At 32.2% G+C, this 20,817-nt stretch overlaps 2 protein-coding genes across 6 annotated transcripts in view; one reads left to right on the plus strand and one right to left on the minus strand.

The window, feature by feature from the left end:
• The window catches only part of LOC144853631 (BLOC-1-related complex subunit 8-like), a 224,095-nt gene extending 205,033 nt beyond the window's left edge, over positions 1 to 19,062 (minus strand). For 3 of the 5 annotated variants that reach the window (XR_013614401.1, XR_013614400.1, XM_078711366.1), the window contains exons 1-2: positions 626 to 693; positions 287 to 459 (exon numbers count right to left, since the gene is read on the minus strand). Coding sequence is in view for 3 of the 5 variants with exons in the window: in XM_078711366.1 (XP_078567492.1) it covers positions 287 to 326 (40 nt within the window). In the remaining 2 variants the exon portion in view is untranslated. Of the gene's footprint in view, positions 1 to 286; positions 460 to 625; positions 704 to 18,655; positions 18,758 to 18,969 lie in introns of those variants that run through there. The other 2 variants (XM_078711368.1, XM_078711367.1) reach the window with 2 other exon arrangements.
• Positions 7,696 to 20,042, plus strand: LOC144853619 (S-adenosylmethionine-dependent methyltransferase Rv2258c-like). Its single transcript, XM_078711351.1, has 4 exons — positions 7,696 to 8,128; positions 11,066 to 11,268; positions 18,070 to 18,192; positions 19,422 to 20,042. The coding sequence occupies exons 1-4, from the start codon at positions 7,908 to 7,910 to the stop codon at positions 19,988 to 19,990; spliced, it is 1,116 nt and encodes a 371-aa protein (XP_078567477.1). The 5' UTR covers positions 7,696 to 7,907; the 3' UTR covers positions 19,991 to 20,042.
• The last annotated feature ends 775 nt before the right edge of the window (positions 20,043 to 20,817 follow it).

The raw sequence follows: 20,817 nt of genomic DNA on the forward strand, positions 1-20,817 counted from the left end.
TACCTTTTTTACTTTTTAAGTTTTTTACTCACCATCATTTTTTCTCACAATTGTCTAAGTGGATATATTTTTTTAGGTGAATTTTAACATCATATTATTGTACCGGTACATGTATGCATTTTAACTTTGTTTAATTTCTTTGCTTTGATCTGTTGAGAATTTTAACTAAAGTCTAAAGACTAGGGCCTAGGCCTAGCTGCTAAGTAAGGGTAGGGGCCTACTAATTCAAGACCAAATATTATTATTATATTTTTAGGCCTGGCAGAACAGTTTAGAATACTCTTACCTTTACCGGAGTCAAATAGAAACCCAGAAAATCTATCCATACTCAACACCAACGGTAGTAATAAATTGAGTTCAGGCTAGGCCTTAGCTCTCAACCTATGTTTGGCGGGTTCCAGTGCATCTAGTCGCAGTACAACTCCGTTCAAGTTTCGTGCAACGATAAATTATAGAGGCCTAGCAAAACAAACCAAAAAATGTAAAATAATACAAATTAATACATTAACATTTCAAACGAAAGTTCTTATTTGCTAATAAATACCCTAACGGTTAAAAATAAAATTTGCAAAAACGTTTCTAATTATGAAAAATAATGTTTTAAACAAGAACAATTTTCATTTACTAAACTGGTGTTTTCATTTCAACCAAAGCCATTCATCTAACAAATTCAGAGAAAATGGTTCTCAAAACTAAAGGCACTTTTCCAAAAACGACAGACAACCCACAAAAAGTTCAGTAAAAATGTTACAATTATTTAGCTTTACTTATAAATAAATTAAATTAAATTATCATTTTCATCAGTCCTAGTATCCCTTACACTTTAAAACCTTTTTTTATTAGACCGTGCAAGACCTGTGCCTCAACCACAATTTATGATAACACATTTTTATATGTAATATTTGCAAACTTAGTCCAAGGTACATGCGGGTCATTTCCGGTCATGAGCACCAGTTTATAAATTTAACTGGTCACCCAACAAAAAAATTATGTAAAATGATTCAACGTACCGCCACCTCTACTCTTGTTTTATAGTAATATTTAATATTAAATAAATTTTGTTTACACTTAAAATAATCTGAAATATAGCATTAATTTAAGAAAAGATGTTTTCAATATACTGAAAATTATAACAATCTGCAGGGGTCGCCGTTATGTCAGGAAGTCGTTAAACATAATACAAGTTTTAAGGAAGCAACCCGAGGTTTACACTTATACCCATCACATCAATTTATGTTTGTCTATAAAGTCATGTTACTAGTACAATCCCACGCAATGGGTTTATGATAAATAAGTTGACAAGTCAATTTTTCAATATAACGCCGATAGAATAAGCAAATTTCGCTTGATTCATTGTTCACCTTTGACACGAGTAGTACCGGCATCATGGAATAATTATTTGTACATTGGTAATTAAAAGTAACAGCAAAGCGGTTAATTACCAACACAAGGTGAATAAGGATATTGAAGATTTTTCAAACCTTTTTGAACTTTTACACGGCAAATAATTAAGATCTGGAATAGAGTTTGATTTAATACATAGTCAATTGGTTGCCATTTTTCTCGGGCATTGACCGTAACCATCACAGATTTAACGCGATTTTGATGCCGATTTGTACTTTCAAAATCATGATAGAATAAAAATAATAAGAAAATATGCATGCTTTCTAGTGAACCTGTATAACAGAAACGGCTAATCTAATTCACCATACTTTTGTCGTCGAAGGTCAAGTCCAGCAACTTTCTAATTGTCGTATTATCATTTTCCCTCCTTCAGGTTGTTCTCTAAAGTACAGTATAAAGAATGAAACTAAAAACTCTCTCAAACCAGACTTTCCCATAAGGTCCAAAAGGTCCCAAACTTTTTTTTAACCATTAAAAATAAATTGCGTGAATAATGTAGGCCTATGGTATGGAAAACCAGATGCCAGAGTTCGGCCCAAGTGTCACAGTATTTGGAAAGATCAACCATGTCGACATCTTAAGAACGTAACAAAAACTAAAAACTCTCCCTCAAAGAACTTTACTTGAGATTCCAGAAGGTCCCAACTTCTCTTTAAACAATTAAAAACATATTCGGAATACTAGAATTGTGGACAACCAGTTAGGCCTATAGGAGGTCATGCCCACTGTCTCGGATATTGGAGTGTTGACTGCTCAATGTATCGTACATCCATGCCGACATTTTATAGAACGAAAATTCTCTGCAAAACAGAATTTTCCAGGAGGTTCAAACCATTACAAAAATAATGTTAGGCTATTTGGATATGAATCAATCTTTCTAATAATACGATTTCTAAACATTATATATTATATATTTGGTCGTTCGCGCTGCTTTAAAAATACATTGGCCCTTTTCACTTAAGTTAGGCTAGGCCTAATAAATATCAAGTGGTATATAATTCATAACTGGACTTTTTGTAAAGCCTAAGTGTTAATGGTGAATACGATTATTGAATCCCAAGGGGAAGTCGCTTGTAGGTGTTCAATACGTTCTCTCAGCAGGAGGATTTTGAGCCTATGTCTTCAATGACAATAATCCAAAGTTTTATATGAAAGCTTACTTAATTTAGCGGGCTTCAACAAAGATGTACCAGGGTTATATCTAAAATTCTCGGAACACAATCTGAAAAACTAATCATTCGGATACCTTTTAAACCCTCTATAGGTGTACAGAGTAATCTTTAAAAACCACAATTAAACACCCACCCACATAAAGGAAAAATACCACAGCGTAGGTAATGAAAACGTTTTGGGTAAAAATAAATCTGAAATGGCAAACAAATTGTTGACAAATTGGGATATTGTGGTGAGTTGAGACATTCACACACATACAAAACACGCACAATAATCATTAGTTTAACTATGAGTAAACCTGCAAAATTAAACATCATAAATTGTATTGTGGTAGGCCTACTCGTTCATAAAGAGGATGTGACTTGATACCCTTAGAGGTAAATGACATAACGGAGGAGTAATGCATGCACAGCGCGTGCAAATGCTGATGAAACCATGTACTACTTTTGTACGCGCGCGTCAATGTACTTATTTGTTTAAACATATAAATTTAGTATAATATAATATATTAACATTGTTTATTCTGTTCTATTTAACAAAATTATTCCTATACGATTATTAAATTTTAATAAATTGTATTATTGTGGTATAAGCAAATCATTGCCGTCATAATAGACAATTTTAAATAGAAATAACCATGAAAAAAATCTTTGCAATATTTATTTTTAAAAAAAATATGTCCGTCAGAAAGTCGTTACAAAGTACCGGTACCTTTAACATCATTAATGTCAGTGCTTTTGTAGCAAAACGATGCTTTGTCTTTTAGATTTTTAAATTAAATTATTTATAATCGTTTACAATTACTCTCTATTAGAACATTAGTTTCTTCAATTAGACAATCTCTCAGATGAACTATAAGTTTAAAGTTATACACTAATCTAATTGAATCTGGTTGAATTATTAATATAACTAAGTGTTTTACATCAATAGGCCTATATTAAAACGAAAGACAAAGACATACCAAAGAAATTATCTTTTTGTGATGTTGTGCGCGCACGGATGCGTAAAAAAATAAGCGCAGTTAAGAGTCACAGAATAATTATTACTTCGAGGCATTATCACATTTATAAAGATTATGCAATGACATGGTTTGTTCAAAACATGCTTTAGTAGGCTTAATATTAATTTTAGTAATAACTGTATCTTCTTAGCATCTCTGACTATTTTAAATGGCGCGTTTTCATGACTTTGGTGGCATGAATATCTGGGCCTCTTCCCCCTTCCAGTTTAAAACCTCAGTGCTTATATAATTAATCGTTTTGAATATAACTATACTGTACGTTTTGTATAATATGAGTCAGTTTAGTAAAAGGAATTTCAGTGAAAGTTATTTTCTGCAATGTCATGGTGAACCACAAACACGGTTAATCGTTTTTATATCAACTTTAACCTCGATATAATCTGGGTTTATCTCACAATAATCCATATTTAATAACTATATTTAAGTATCTTACACTATTACATATGCTGCTTCTCCACAATCCGTTTTGGATTTATCCCTTAGGTCTACTTCCGTTAATATTATTATGTTTTGCACTATTATGATATTAATGTTAATCGCGGTTGTTGTTGTTTACATTCATATCTAGATTAACAATGCAGTATTATTAAAGTTTAATGTACAAAGAAACCGCGTTATTTTGAAAACACTTAATAATTACGCAATGAAGTTTATCTTGAAATGAGAGAAATGAAAAAGTTATCACACTCTAGCCTACCATCCGTGCTTAGATGGATGGGATGGTGGTGGTGTTACTTATGGCTTCCACAATACAAGGATTTGAAGATGTTCCCAGAGATTCGATTTAATTATGGTTACGTTAAGTGTATTAACATTATGACGTTTAGAACTAAATACATAACTGTTTCGTCAATGATTGGCGCTAAAAATAAACCAACCACGCGTCACCTTGTTGATACGGATTATCACCATATTAGGCCTACAAATGAAAGTATAAATTGAATTAGTTATTTAAACGGTAAAAAGTCAAACGGATTGACTCAGCAGAACCTTAACAACAATATAGCCTCTGTACTTGTAAGTTCAATTTATTTTCTGTAAGAAACTTGTTAGAGTTAAAATTGTTATAGTCCTAGTCGTTTTTCGTGCCTCTAGGCCTACTATTTTTATGCTCTGTCATGCATAACACAAAATAATACAGAGAAAAAATGTTATTTAATAATTTATATTCAAATTATTAGTATTTTTTTAAATCTTATTTTCAATTGAAACATTTATTTTCTGATTTTTTAAGAAAAGTATAGTATTATAATATTAGTACCTTCACTTGCACTGATGAAGGGCTAGTGTTGTCCGAAAGCTCTGCTAACTTTTCTGGCTGTTTTACTTTATCGTTTTGATTTAGCGTTTCGCTTTTTTTAGTATCTCCATTGAGATCCAGCCTCATTTTTTCAGTATTTTGCCTTTTGATGTATAATATAATATTAATTATAAAGAGGCGAAGTTCCTTAAAAATATAGTGATGTTGTGATAGAAGAAGCAGATTTGCCCCGTGTTTATTGACGCGTTTATCTGTAAACATGTTTAATCTAAGTGCTTTGTGTTATTGGTAACACAGTATACAAGCTCCACACATTTCTTTGTTTTTATTTTTCTAAATGTGTGTTGGCAGAGCAAGACTTTCCCTGAAGTCCTATAGTTTGATCGGATGCGCGCATCTAGATTGAAATATGTTTCCCGTATGTAGGCCTACATTACGTGTAGGCCTATTTTGTTATTTCATTAAATATTCACAATTGAGGGACGTATTATTCTATCAGTTGTACATATTAAATTCGATTAAGTCAATTTAAGGAAAATATGAATAATACATAATGGTTAATTCAATTAATTTAGAATAATACGCAATGAAACATAAATTGATAAAAAATTAAGAGAAACACTCGACACTCCTAACAGGACGTTACCAACTAGGCCTACTTATCAAGTTTATTTAAAATACGATATTATTCAGAAAGTGTTCGTTTATTCTCCTTAAAAAAGAAACTAGAAGGTCTTTGTCTATTAGTTACATTAAAAAAATATGGATGTTTGACCATGAGGGGAAATATTAGGATTAAACGTTAAACGGACACCGCAGGCTAGAGTTCATGGTATTTACGTAATCATTTGCTATTGTAAAGATAATTTTAAATATTTATTTAATTTTGTTTGTATAACAAAACGTTAAATACTTATGTACTTGAATTAGAGATGTTTTGTGTTTTTCATAATATTCATCAGGCTTCTTTGGTACAACTAGCTTGATGTTTTTTCATTATCTAATTTGTTTGTTAAGTTCTGTCTACACTCAAACTAGTTTGACAACAAAAGTGTCATGTGCCCAATTCTGGTTTGTCACATACTTAACTCGAAATGAGGATTGTTGCTCGTATACTGTATCGATTCCTTTGATAAACAATTAAAATCCTTAATTTGGTGGAAAATCACATTTACAATCATGAAATTACTCACATAGCCCATAATATCTAACATTTTAAAATATAATGAGGAGAAATAATACCCAATAGTATAGTAAAACATTACGATGACCTCCACTCAATGGTCTGACTGAAAGTGGCATCGTGCAAAAAAAAAAACAAAAAAAAACCCATCACAATTTCTAGAGGTTCTTTAAGAGGATAGCACGTTTTTTACAAACTGTTTTCAATGGTATTGTGCTGAGCGCAACCGCAGCAGTGGCAAACAATAGATACATAATAATAATCGCATAATTGTACGTATGGTTTTGGAAATGTGTAGGCCTATACAGTATATTATTATAAGACAGAACCAACCATTACCTATCATCCCTCATTCCGGTTATCACTGCGTTGTATTACGGTAGCTTCTTTTTTTTATAATTTGCGTGTGAACAAATTTATAATGATCGTAATATTCAACTTAACTACTAAATCGAGGATAAACATAGTAAAAATAACTCGCTGTTGGATGTAAATTGATGTCAATGATTGAATGTTTTTTGGTGACATTTCGCATTGGGTTGCAGAAGGTGTGTGTTTATTATACACAGACATGAAGCGTAAAACCGTCGATAGTAGTCCTAGTTAAAGGATAGCACTTTCTTGAAAAAAAAAGATAATATTTCAATGGGATTGTGTTGAGCGCAGCCAGCAATACGCGTTTGGTAATCACGCATAGAGTTCTTTGTGTCGAGGATGTCACTAAAAAGTTGAATAGAACAATATGTTTAATATCACGAGCAATCATGTCACATATTGACACAGAGGCGACCATGTTTAGCGGTACATGTTTAATAGCATACCTGTGTAAAAGTATCCAAAGAAAAGATAAGACCCTACCCTAAGGAATGAAGTGTAAACTACAGTAGTGTTTAGGGTGTTGTGTTTAGATTAGTGACGCGTTTAGCTTAGCTTAGCTATCTACACATTCCTTTGATTTTAGATTTAAACAGGTTTCCCGTATACATACGTTAATTGTATTTTTTCTATTATATTCTTTTACAGAGTAATGCAATTTCGCACAGACACTCATAACAACTAAGTTTTAAGTATGTACTTATATAACCTCCACCTCCCCATCCCCCTTCCCCTTCCGTATTAACATTACCAAGTTTATGTAAAGACTTGATAATAGTTATGATCTCATAAGTAGCTGAACGTTGATTCGTCTCAGTGGAGTACTTATCACGTGTCTAGACAAATTGATATGGTAATACGAAACAGTTCTCGCATGCATTTTTTGAGTTATTATATGTATAATTATTAAGTTTATTTAAATAGTTGATCTATATCTTCTTTTGATCAATGGAAGTTATATGGTCACTTGGCATTTTGCCCATATCGGTTGGACAGTAGCTAATTATATCAATATCATACTGACTATACCTCCCTTAAGAATAAATTGTTCCGTTGGGAGATTAACACCTCCACACGAAATTGTCCCCACTAGAAACTAGTAGTATTAATACAGGCAGAAACCACGTGAATAACTCGTCTGCCAATCAAATGAGTAGGCGGTACTTTTTACCCTGCCTATTCCATTTGAAATACTGGGGATGCTTAATATTCGAATAGAGCTCAGGAAATGTCATTATGATGGACGATCCTCTAACAAGGAATTAAAAGTCGATTATTCGCTATTACAAGCATTTGATAACTTTGCTACCCTTAGAGCAAGTCGTGAAACCCAAACTTGTTGTCAAGTTATTTTTTCAAACTACACATTATACCAAGTATTATAAATACAAATTTACCAACGATCGTTTTACAAAGCGATTTTTTCGTAACAGCTGAACGAACTCTGGATTAATTGTTGCTGTATTTTTATTTGGTAGAAATTTTGCAAGATGGAGATGGATATGAAAATAAAGAATATGAATATGAATAACAATGGGATGCAAGAAGGCCCTATGGAGTTTGCACAGCGGCTTATGGGCATGATCAACGGTGCAGCCGTAACAATTGCTATCAGCCTAGGCTCAGAAACAGGTCTCTTCAAAGTTATGACAGGACTAAGTAAACCGAAAACATCAGAAGAAATCGCAAAAATTGCTGGATTAAAAGAGAGGTCAGTGTTTTTTTTTGTATAACTTTCAAATCATTCTGTTATTTAATGGCACGATGACAATTTCATCCTGCACTAGACGGTTAGATGATAAGATCATTTATTACAATCCATATAAATATATATAAATTGAAAATAAAGTTAAAAAACAATATAAATAATAAAGCATAGATTAATAGCAAAATTATTATATAATATATATTTCAATCTTTAGTGTATTTTACTATGTGTGCACACGATATTTTAGTTTTCGTGGTTGAAGATGAAACAATTATTCTTTAATGATTAATCTATTATCTTTATATTAACGATTACTTTTGTCAAGTGAATTACGGTTGAAAGTTCCTATAATCGGAGAAATTTCCTCCTCTACACATTGGTCGGTAGCAACCAATGATTTGATAACTGCTTTGTTGCAATGATACGCTATCAGGTATCAGATGATAATAGTTTGACCATAAATTCAATTTTAAAAAGTTATTGGGTCACAGTGTCCCTTGGTGAGTATTTCAATATCGTCGAAAAATTATTTTTCGAAATCATTCGATTAATTATTACTTTATTTATTATTCGCATTTGATTAGAATCTGTTTAGATAAGATTTAAAAACAATATGCAATGTTAATTGGAATGGATCGAATAATAGATAAACGAAACTTTTGTGATGAATACGATAAAGATGATAATGATAATGACAATGTTAAGAATGTAAATTGTCAAACACAATTTAAGCTACTGATCTTTTTCGATGCAAGTTTAAATGTTTCTTTTCACTTTCATAGCTTTTTCAATTACATAAATATGTCGGTAATGTCCTCCCATTTAAATCATGGTAGAATATAGGCTTAGTGACGATGTGGTGGTATATTTATAGGTTTATTAAAAGCTATTCAATTTGCTAATTCAATAAGATACATTGTAAAGTTTCCATTATATTGTGATATTATTATTGTTCCCATGGGTTTGATCAAACTTTTAAGTTCAATCGTTTGGAAAAATCGTTGTATTTTAATTTAATTATGATTTTCACAATCACTATAATGGGATTTAACATGCCGATATTTTATATTTAGATCAAATTTGGTTCGTATTCTACAAGAAAGTCCAATTTCAGTAGGCTTTCACTGTCCATCGGACATCTCGGCCTAATTGAAAGTTGATTGCGATTGTATTATACGCAAACTTCTCCAATGTTTCTTCAAAGATGTATATAAAATGTAATAAATTCAAATATTGTTTGTGAAAGAAGGTATTTTAGACATTCTTAATGCACCAAGCGAAACGAAATATGTGTAGGCCCAATGTTACATAAAAATAACATTACATACATTGTTCAAGAAAATTGAAGATTCTGTATTTATGGGCGAATTAGACAAATATATTAAACATAATTTATTCTTGCTCATAGATCATTGTCACTTTAAGTAAACATTAGTGATGGGCCACACAAGGGCGGGTGCTTACCCTTCTAAATTCTGGCATATTGGTAAATATTCCATCTACCTACCTGTCTTTCCTACAGGCCTAATAGTTACAGGTAACATAACCAATAAAAAAAACATTAGGCCTCTTCATGTAAATATAAATTACGACGACGTTTTCCTTGCTAAATTTAGGCCTTACGTCACTTATTACTGTAGTTTAGTGGTTACAATTAAATATTATAGTTATTTAAAGTGCAGTTTCAATTTTTTCATCGAAAATTTCCATTTTTGTAGTAATTCCAACTGGATGTAAAATAGGTGGAACCCATCTTCCCAAGTTATATAGGCCTAGCGACGCATCATCATCTCATACACCATTGCTACAAAATCATGTATCCAGCAACGTTTAGTGTCCGATTTCATACACTATCACATGGACATCTATATGACCTTGTAACATATACAATCAAAATAATTATTTAAAATATTCGACTGACCCAGTAGCATTGCTTCAAACACGCCGATAGAAAAACTACCACACAGCACATTATCCCTCCTGCACGGTGTGCATTAAACTTCACCCCTCTTAAATTGCACGAGGGCAATGAAGGGTTAAGTTATAAGCTAGCAAAACTATAAACAAAAAAAGATGAAACACATGCCTATGGTTATTAGGAAACCCGATTGTTGTAATCTTATAATGAAAAATACGTTTCCAATATAAACACCACAAAGTGCTTTAGAATGTTTGGCGATTTATCTTTTATAACAACAATTCAATAAGTTACAATGATGCATACATGATAAATTAGGGCTTAATGCACGTTTACATTGTAATATATTTAGCCTGAATCTATGGTTTCAATAAAAAGTCAACTAATTGCATCTGGAAACAAAATAAAGTTTAAAAGAAGTTAGAAAATAGAGATATAATTATGATAAAATGGAGTACTTATCTGTGGAACTAACAACTTTAAAATAACAAAGTTTAATATAAAACATTCTAAATTTACCCGGTTGTGGAACCAGCAGTGAACCAAAATGAACCCTTCCTTGGAAATCAGTACTACTTTGTTCATTGTGCACTAAACTAGTTCGTAATTAATCTATTTCAATAAAATTAATAGTAATAATACAACAACAAAACACAATAGAGTTGGTGTATGTCTTCGGATATTATGATTATTATAACTTTTGATTTATGTTAACACATTATGCCATTATTTTTATTTTGTTGACCATACACCTTTGAATCGATGGCACTTACAATATGCGATTGCATTTTTCTTGCAAAAAAAAAAATGAAATAGAACAAAACAGAAAATATTGACAAAAAAATATATGAATAACTTTTGAACTAAATGAAACTAAAACTATTTACATACAATCAATCATTTAGTTGAGCGGCCTTCTAAGATCGTTCCTCCAATAAATTTCTTTTTTTCAAAATGTATTTATTTGATTTGTCAGAAAGACACACGCACTTTATATTTTTGTATATGTTTTTTTTACTCAGGTATGTTCGAGAGTGGTTGGCATCCATGGTTGTCTCTCGTATTGTAGAAATGGACGAGGAGAATGGCACATACTATGTACCACCATATCGAAGACCTTTTCTGGAAGGTCCAAAAAATACAGCAGGCTTTGCACGTATGATTCCGATGCTGTGTGAAGCTTACGATAGCGTGGCAGATTGTTTTCAGCTCGATGGACCCAATGGTAAGCCTAAGATTTTATTAATAGGGCCTAAATTCTTCTGATTTTATCATTTGAACAGGTGGGTGGGGGGGGGGGGGGGGGTTGAACCATGCGGCTAAACATGTTCACTTGCTAAGAACGAAATTGTTAGTTGGTGGAAAGTTTTATATTGGTGATGAAACATTCAATAAAGTATATGCATTTAGTATGTATACTGTTTAGGTAAATAAAATGTTTTTATAGATTGCTCGTGGTTTAAACTAGACCTAAATGTTGTTAATAATTGAGGATATATACAATCTTGACTTCTTTCTTGTATTTTAGGTTTAGATACAAGATACTATGTATCATACACCGTCATGTGTGTTAGAAAAGTATTTAGTAAATGTCTGAGATGTAAACACCCTGACAAAGAGGTCGTTATTCTTTTCTCATTTGAAATATTCTCCCGGTGAGAACCATTTCCATTCAATTAATTTAATGTTTTCTCGTTTTAATGAGTTTCACCGATCGTGGCCCGAATCCGAACTTAACGGATCCGGCTTTTGTGTTCCGCCTGTGTGTACTTGCACCCTATTCGAATGTAGTCGAACTCACCCCAGGTCTGGTTCAGCGAGTGTTAATAGCTATCGCGATTGGGTATCGAGGCAAACCGAGGGGAAGGTATGGCTTGGGTATCAAACCATAACCTAGCCTATTGGCGAGGCGCCAGCCAAATTTACTATTAATACACAGAATGCTGAACACACATTTAATATTTTAAACACACATTTATCATTTAAATTTGCAAAGTGTTATTTTAACTTTGAAGAAAATAACAGCAAAACAAATTTCTTCCAAACAAATGAAATTAATAAAACAATGTTATTTCCAATTCTGTTTTTTTTTTCTTTTAACATAAATCAATTTATTAAATTTAAAATTATATATACTGTAACCATAACTTATTTAAAAATAAAAAGAAAAATGATATAAATATGAAGAAATATTAAACACAAAACATGTAACTTAGAAATAATTTAAAAATATTGCATTAGTACTTTTGTTTCTGAGATTAAAGTACATTCATTTTTTATTGAAATCTATAGTTTGTGTTCTTTTAAACGAAAAGTAATATATCATGAAAATATAGTATAGATCTATTTGCTGTCAACAATATTTTTATCGCGTGCTACCAGTGTCTATGATTAGTAGTTTTGTTCTGCCTTGAATTCTACTCTCAACTTTCGTCTAATTTCGAATTATTTGTTTGTATAAATAATAATGTTCTTAAAACCCTCAATCAACATTTGGCAATGTCTATACTGTCACTTGTAAAGCAGAGTCTATGACATCAATAACCACAAACATGATCCCACCCGCGAGGTTACTGGAACACATCAATAGAATTGAGAAAAAAAATACATTATTTTTTTAAACATTGCACTTTGAATTTTGCAGAGGATGCAACATATATAAGTAGGCCTAAGTAGGAAAAGAAATTAAACCTAAAACATAATCTTATCTGGAACAAATCAATGTCAAATTCACAGTGAGTGTAAAAATAGCCGATGGATAAATGCATGCTTTCCGTTAGGATACGGTCTCGACTTAAAGGTGATGTTTACCGTATTCAATAATCGGTACATAATTCATAATAAACTGAATATAAACGAAATTAGTAAATAAGGTTATAACTGTTATCAATCAACAATAATAGTGATTGTATATGTTTTGCTGATTGAATGTAGCGTTTTGTGTATGTAAACGCATTATCATTGCAACCGATTGAAGTGGACATTTTTAAGGTTGTAAAACTAAGTTTTTCTAAACCTTTAAATGCTCATTTACCTCAATAGGATTAATACACACCACGTGGTTAATGTTGTCATAATATTGTGGAACTAACTACGTACGTGTCATGCTTGATTTAATATGACTAGCCAATTGCATATTTACATTGGCAAAATGTAGTAAATGTTATTTAAATACTCTACCACACGGTGGTGACGACACAAATATTACCCTTAGACAATGTTCATAGTAGGCCTATCGGTATAGGTCTTTACTAATCGTTAAAAGTCTGGCTTTGAACAATTATTCATTTTGATGCTGAGAATAAATATTTGTTAAATAAAACAAAATTATAAAGCTTTTTTTTTCTGTAGTTTAAAAAGTAGAGGTCTAAACAAAAATTATAGAAGTGGAACTCAAGCTACCTGGTTGGGCGTTGACGATGGCTTTAAGAATAGTAACCACTGATACGCTTAAAAGTTAAAAGCTTTCTACCTGACCTACACATCCATTGACTGACTCCGCCCCACCCCCTTTATGTTGTATTTAAGACAAAAAAACAGTTTTTAGTTTTTAAAGATGTTTATAAATAAATAAATTACTGGATTAATCTTTCAATCACATAATATTAAATTATTTACAAGATTCTCCAACAAATATCAATCATGATGTAATTAATATAGTATACTAATGTTTTGTTTGAGGGACCATTGTATTATCATGATTCCTTGACGTGGAAGTAATGCACAACATAATTAAATTCCTTTTTCCGTGAAACGAAGAAGGGGAAATATTTACACTCTATCCAGGGAGACACCTCTAATAAGTAGTTGGGTCCTCAAAGGTTTATTAGGCCTATTATTAATTTCTTTAATTTAAAATTATGTCATGATCTTCTGGTCTAATATGGAGAATGTGATCAATTCATTTAGATACTTATCGTTAGTATATCCTGAGTATGGTAAGGTACTGAGGTCCGCGATTACTATAATGACTAATAATATGGCAATAATCTATGATCTTTGATGGCAATTTGATGAATTTACTGTAAGCCTAAATACTCAAAAGACGTATATAAATATCTACTTGTCTCATGTAAGACGTTCATGAACTTAACAACCTATTTTAGATGTAGGAACACCCAGACAGCGTTTTGTTTGCAGCAAACTACTTCATTATCAGGAATTATCGTCAACTATTTATCTCGATATTTTAGCCTAAGTGGATTGAGGTATCTCTTCGCTGCATCCAATATAATAATAAGCAGATTATGCTTTAATTATATGTGTTTAAACATAGAGATACTATTTAAAAGAGAATCTGGCAAGGGAGTTTTTGGTTCAGCAAACGTGGTGCCGCTTGGTGGGACATTTGTTTGATCACCATCCCAAATCCGTTATACTATTCTAAAATGATATAAACATTCTATAATTCAAAGTAGCTGTTATCAGGAAAATACTCGTACCAACGACAACACTATTGTGTGTGGTTCGTGATCTATTGATCCAATGTTAAGTATTAACATAAGAAAGTGTTACGGAATCTAGAAGACTGTTGTTTAGAGGATTAGATATTAAGCTCATAATTTGTTCAACATGTGGCAACAAAATCAAATACATCACTGATGTGACATTACATAGGCCTACTATATTTCATTTCCCGCTCAAAATGCTTTCCGTGAAGTAAATAAACTGTTCGATTAAAATGTCCGTCAGCAGACACGATACTGGGCTGTTTATTGTGGCTATAGACATGATACCATACAATAGGCGACTGTCAGGTTCAGGTGTCAGATTAATCAAACTTAATTTTAGCAAAAAATCACCTTAAAATTATTTTACTTGAATGATTTTACTTAAGTCAGTTTTGAAAATAATCTATGCAAATATTTGAGCATAGTTGGTTTGTAAATCTTAGATGATTTCACGTTTTTCCTTAATCACTTCTTGACAGTCCAGGCTAGTAGAAGACTTTACAGGAAAATGTGCTGGGAATGTGGTTTGGAAAGAGAAAGAGGATTTTCAAAGGGACACCCTTATTCAGGAATACAGAAATATTTAATTATGCTAACCAAAGTCAATCTGTGAACAGCGGAAATCTCTATTGCGACATTTGTGTAGTAGAAGTTCTACTGCATTGATAGATATGCCACTGAAATCACAACATTTACTTTTCAAACATACAGACAATATCTATTTTTTTAATGTGTTTTATATTTCTGTTTTACAATTAAGCTTACGCAATAACTTTAACACTTCATGATTTAAGTTAAAGAAACAAATTTTAGGATGCCTAACAAGTATTTTACCTAATCTGATAGTAGCCCATGTTTATACATTATGTATGTCAGAAGGTTGGTCAATTTACTTCCACCGTATACTATAAGTAGTGAACGTAAAATTTGATAGATCACTGCTGTTTCCATACTTTGATCAATGTTATATTGTCAATTGTTTGTGTTACTTATGGAAAGTCGACCGCTTGCTGAGTTTGATTATTTTAGACAATGAAGGGTATGATTGATTGACCCAAACCGTTGGTTAATAGGCCTATACCAATCCGTCCCACTAACCCAACGGTATTCGTTTCGTAGGGAGGGGTACTAATTGTGCATGAAATTGCTTATTTGTACTTTGCTTGATTATTGATCACCATTCACACTTAGATGTATACGTGAATATCAGGGTATACCATCATATTACTTAAGTGAATTAAGTTAATATCTCACTTAATTGGTGAATTGAAAGTGTGATTCTATTGCCGTGTTTCCGCAGCCAAAAAAAAATTATCGATTATTTTTTTAACCAATCAGGTAATTAATTAAAAAATAAAGTGCGCATGATCAGTCATTACCAAACAACCAGGTGCCCAATCACAACGCAACCATTTTTCGAAAGGTTATAACATTATCGCATTTGTCAGATAATTATCCGATTTGAATGAGATAATTATCGTTACATTTTTCTTGAGAGGAATCGTGGAATCGGTTAAATAAAACCCCGTTTCCACACACAGTTTATCGGTTCATTTTTATTGGTTAATTATTGGCTGCGGAAACGGCTGAGAGTTTTTGTATTCATTCTGAGGATTTATTTGGTAAAACTAGTACAAGTCTGCTAATGTCAAATAAAAGAGATAGATCGATTATGTTAGCGTATTCTACATTCACACATAAGTGAAATATTTCTCTTAAATAGGAATACAAGTTTTCACTTAAATAACGTGTAAGGATTTCCCTTAAGTGGTATTTTTTAATTGTAATGTTAAATGGTCATCCTTATTGTGTAAAAATGGCGAATATGACCACTGTACTGTGTCGCTATACGTGCATAGAGAAACCCTTCCGCGTCGTGCAGGACCAAAGATCTTTAAACAAAGTTGATTATTGTATCTGTTCGGAGTTTTAATTTGTATTATTGTTTTGTCTAGATTATTAATTCATAAATTACAAAACCATATACGTACGTCTGTCTGAGAAATCGTGTTTTCTTAAACTTATTGGTCTAAAGAAAGAAACAGACCGATAATATATCTCATTAAATTGTGATATATAATGTTCTAAGACAAGAAAAAATAAACAGCATCTATTTCTAGACTTAACAAGCTAAACACGTAAACCGTTTTGAACTGAAGTCACATTCGTTCTCTCAACTACTGTTGTAATAAAGATCATTTCGATCTAATGATAAAGGGTTTAAAATATAAATATCTTTGTGTGTGTGCGAGTTTAAATATAGTATTTTACAATCACGTCCATATTCCAGTGATGTTGAGAACGGCGGTTGTGCAAAAATCTCTGTTAAACCAAAAGTGGTGTTAGACCACATGAATGATTGTAACAAAACAATATAATAACAAAATAGACAAATTAAGACGTTCACTTATAGAATCTAAAAAATGGGAAAGAAATTGAGTCTACTAAAACATATTGTTTAAAAAAATGGTTCAAACCAAAGATTATGGTTGTCGATAAAATGAATGAAAATTATGAGAAAATCTGTGTCCAAATGTATATCAGTGTAGGCCTATATGCAGTAACACGTTTTCTATGGTTAACTATTTTGATTTCTTTAAATAAAATTGACAACATTGTAGTAATGTATTGTCTAGTATACAGTAGGCTTGCTACATAAAAAAATCCTATTTTGTGTTTAATATCCCCTCGTGCACAACGTTTACGGCTTTTTCAGGTACATTTTATTTTTGATCAAATTTTTGTCAAACTATTTGACAAAAACAATAATTTTTTCAGGGTGACCATACTTTTTAATTGACAAGATCATAATGCATTTGTTGAGTATAGTTGTAGGTGAGGAGTACCGTAACAGTGTGCATCTTTAAACCCATATTGAGACAGCTGCAACATTGCATCCTTCCCCTTATCTTTAAGGTTGAACGGAAACTCACCCTACATTTCTTAACATTCTTAAGTTAGGCTACTTTAGCAGCTGTTTGAATTGCATTCCATCCCGAGTTGTCATACACGGCCGAACCGGTGACTGTCAAAGCCAGAATTTGAAAATACGTCAATAAATAGGCCTAATTATATATTAGTGGTATAAATTATTATTTAATGGCAGTAATATTTTGGCACACACAAAACCTTGTGTTATAATTAGGAAGTAATAAATCTTTTCCCGAGGTATTGAAAAACAAAGTTATAACTTTATGTTATTTATTACTAACATTTCCTAACCCGGTTACCTACATTTATCATTTAATGATGCGTTATCACAACAATAACATCATAGTTATTTTATTAATAGTATGTTATTTAAACATAGGCATTCCATTCCTGGGTTCCCAACTCGATTGTAGTGTTCGTAGTAGCAATGTTTAGTCGCATAATACGTCATTGATATTACTCATTATGTACCTCGGCGAACTTTGCTATTTTAAAGTTTGCTAAAATAAATAAGATAAACTATAAACACATTATTCATTTATTCCGGTTGTAAACCTAATTACGTCACGGCGCTGTTGTGACAGTAATTGTCGTAAACATCCTTATTTGTAATGTGCTTTTTTTTTGGCTCTCTTTGTATTTAGGCGTTTCATATTCACGATACGGCAAGTTCCACCACCTGATGGACTTTATTTCCAACTGCCTTCATTCTGGCTCATTAATCCCACGAGTGTTACCTCAAGTTCCGGGCATGTTGGATATTCTTGGTAAGTATGCCTAACTCAAGAAAATTATAATTTTATCGTGATATCCCGCTCATAATTTGTTATTTCTCACTTAGGAATCACTGGACTGAACTTTATTTACATCAATAAGATGTGCAACAAGTATAATATACATAAACAAAATTACAACATATTTACAAATTACCGTATGTTTTGTCATGTCAAACCACTGAAAAGGTTGAGATTTTCAAATATTAATTTGTATAGTAAAAAAAATTAATTAATACATTAAAATAAACCGAGAAAGATTATAAACTGAGAGAATGTGCAAAATTGAATGGTAAACATTATATTGGTCATCATTCGTGTTACATGGAAGTGTCCATGTTTAAAATGTAATATAGCTTCGACCACATAACATCAGCTAGCGAAGCCTGCAACGATTTATAGAAATCTTGTAAAAACGAAATTACATTAGGCATATCTATTTGAAAAGGAACATTACCTGCATTACAATTGTACTAGCAATAAAGCTGTAGACTATGCAAATGCGGTTCACTTCTTCATTCCATAATTTTTCTGTCCGGTCTGCTCCGGGTTCCGATTTCTGAAACCATACAAATTATATTACCATTCAGCATGAGTACATAAATACATAGGAGTGACTATACCAGTCAAACTGAATATTGTCTTACTCAAGCTGGTAAAATATAGCTAGTAATCATAGGCCTACCTATTTTAGCCTTTACTGTAAAATCTAAAAAACAACAGGTAAACAAACTAAAATATTCTGAAATAAATAACAAACAATAGACTTACCATACGTTTGAGCTTCTCTCATTTAAACACATTATGCTATACTACTGTACGAACCTGCTATTAGTGTGTGTTCACTGCTCGTTTTGCCTTCTGCAATCACTACACTATAACAAAAGAATTGGAAACAAAGGAATGTACCTGCCTGCTATGCAAATTAGAGTGATATGAAACAAACCAAGTATTAAATCAACTTTTTGAAAAAAAAAAATTTTTCTCTATCAAATTAGGCAGAAACTGAATAATGGACATTACAACAATTGTCTTCAGATGAAGTGTATAATGTGGTCGCAAACGATTTTTTAATACTGATTTTTAGATAGAAATGACATTCTATATTCATATCAATAACATATCACTTGAATTTAGCACTCAATTTTCTTAAGATGAATTTTATAAAAAATGTATAAATGTCAACGTTTGATTAACGTTACCTTTTCTTTCTAACCAAACAGAACAAGGAGGCCAAGCATTAGATGTGGGATGCGGGCGAGGGAAAGTGGTTTTGCTTCTGGCACAAAGATTTCCAAAGAGCAGGTTCTACGGAATAGACATATCTCGTGAGAGTATCGAATTCGCAAAGCGAGAAGCTGAAAAACTGAGTCTCGACAACGCGGAGTTCTACACACAAGATGCAACTCAGCTACCGTGCGATTGGTCAGAAAAGTTTGATTACGTCACATCCTTCGATGCTATCCACGACATGCCAAAACCGTACAAAACGTTATCAGAAATTAAGCGCATCCTGAAACCCGGTGGTTATTTCTCCATGCTTGAAGTGAATGTCCACAGCCACCCGGTGAGAAATATTGGCAACCCACGGGCGATGAATGGTTACGTCATCAGTTTGATGCATTGTATGGCTGTATCATTGAACGTTGAGAATGGGGCGGGCTTAGGGATCATGTGGGGTAAAGAGGAGGCAACAAAGACGCTCGAACGAGTTGGATTTTCAGACATAACACTTGAACCAACCCCGGATCGATTTAACTGTCACTACATATCGAAGAAAAAAGTAGACTAGTTTTTAAGAGATAATGATGCGCATATAAAATTTAAAAAAACACAAAAATAAACACCTTTAAATTCATAAAAATGTCAAAAACATGAATGCAGGGAGACTGTGTTGTCAGTATTATGATATGAAGATTATATTGTATTTAAGTAAAATTTAGAGCATAGGTTATTAATAATGTAATATAATAATTCAACAAATATTTAGAGTGTTAGAAAGTTTGCCTTGTTTTATTATCGGGTTGCTACAAGACAAGTAAGGTAACCGAAGGTGTCTTAGTAAGCAATTACTATCATGTACACAGATATAAGTGAAAATGTTTAGCCTTGTGTTTCAGTCAAGACTCTGAATTTAGATACACATGCGATCATTTCTCTGGTCAATTATTATAAAATTATTTAATTTCATTATACGTACGGCACACTTGTGGGTCACATCTATCGGAAAGGTATTGTCCAATCCCTAGTTCAAACATAGATATATGTATAATATAAGATAAAAGAAATTGAATTAGTTTGCAGTTGAAATGATAAAGTTAGTTACATCAAATAAGTTGCACACCCATAAACCAAGTTTGTCCTTTTTACTCAAGATCGATCGTGTACACATATCTAAACGGTCCGTGTTCCCACAATGCCTTACGAGAGTATCTGCTGTTCATTCGTTCTATCAGCTTATGATGCCATAGTAAAAATGTATATAGTAAAAAATACAAACTATTTTCTTAACAATTTTAGAAGTAAATAAGATAGGATTGTGAAATATTGGATTTACCTAAGCAATTATATGAATAATTAAATTAAATCACACGTGTTAGTTTTATGTAAATATTTCTG

Source organism: Antedon bifida, chromosome 10, assembly GCF_963402885.1.
Source record: "Antedon bifida chromosome 10, ecAntBifi1.1, whole genome shotgun sequence".
Classification (NCBI taxonomy): Eukaryota; Metazoa; Echinodermata; class Crinoidea; order Comatulida; family Antedonidae; genus Antedon; species Antedon bifida.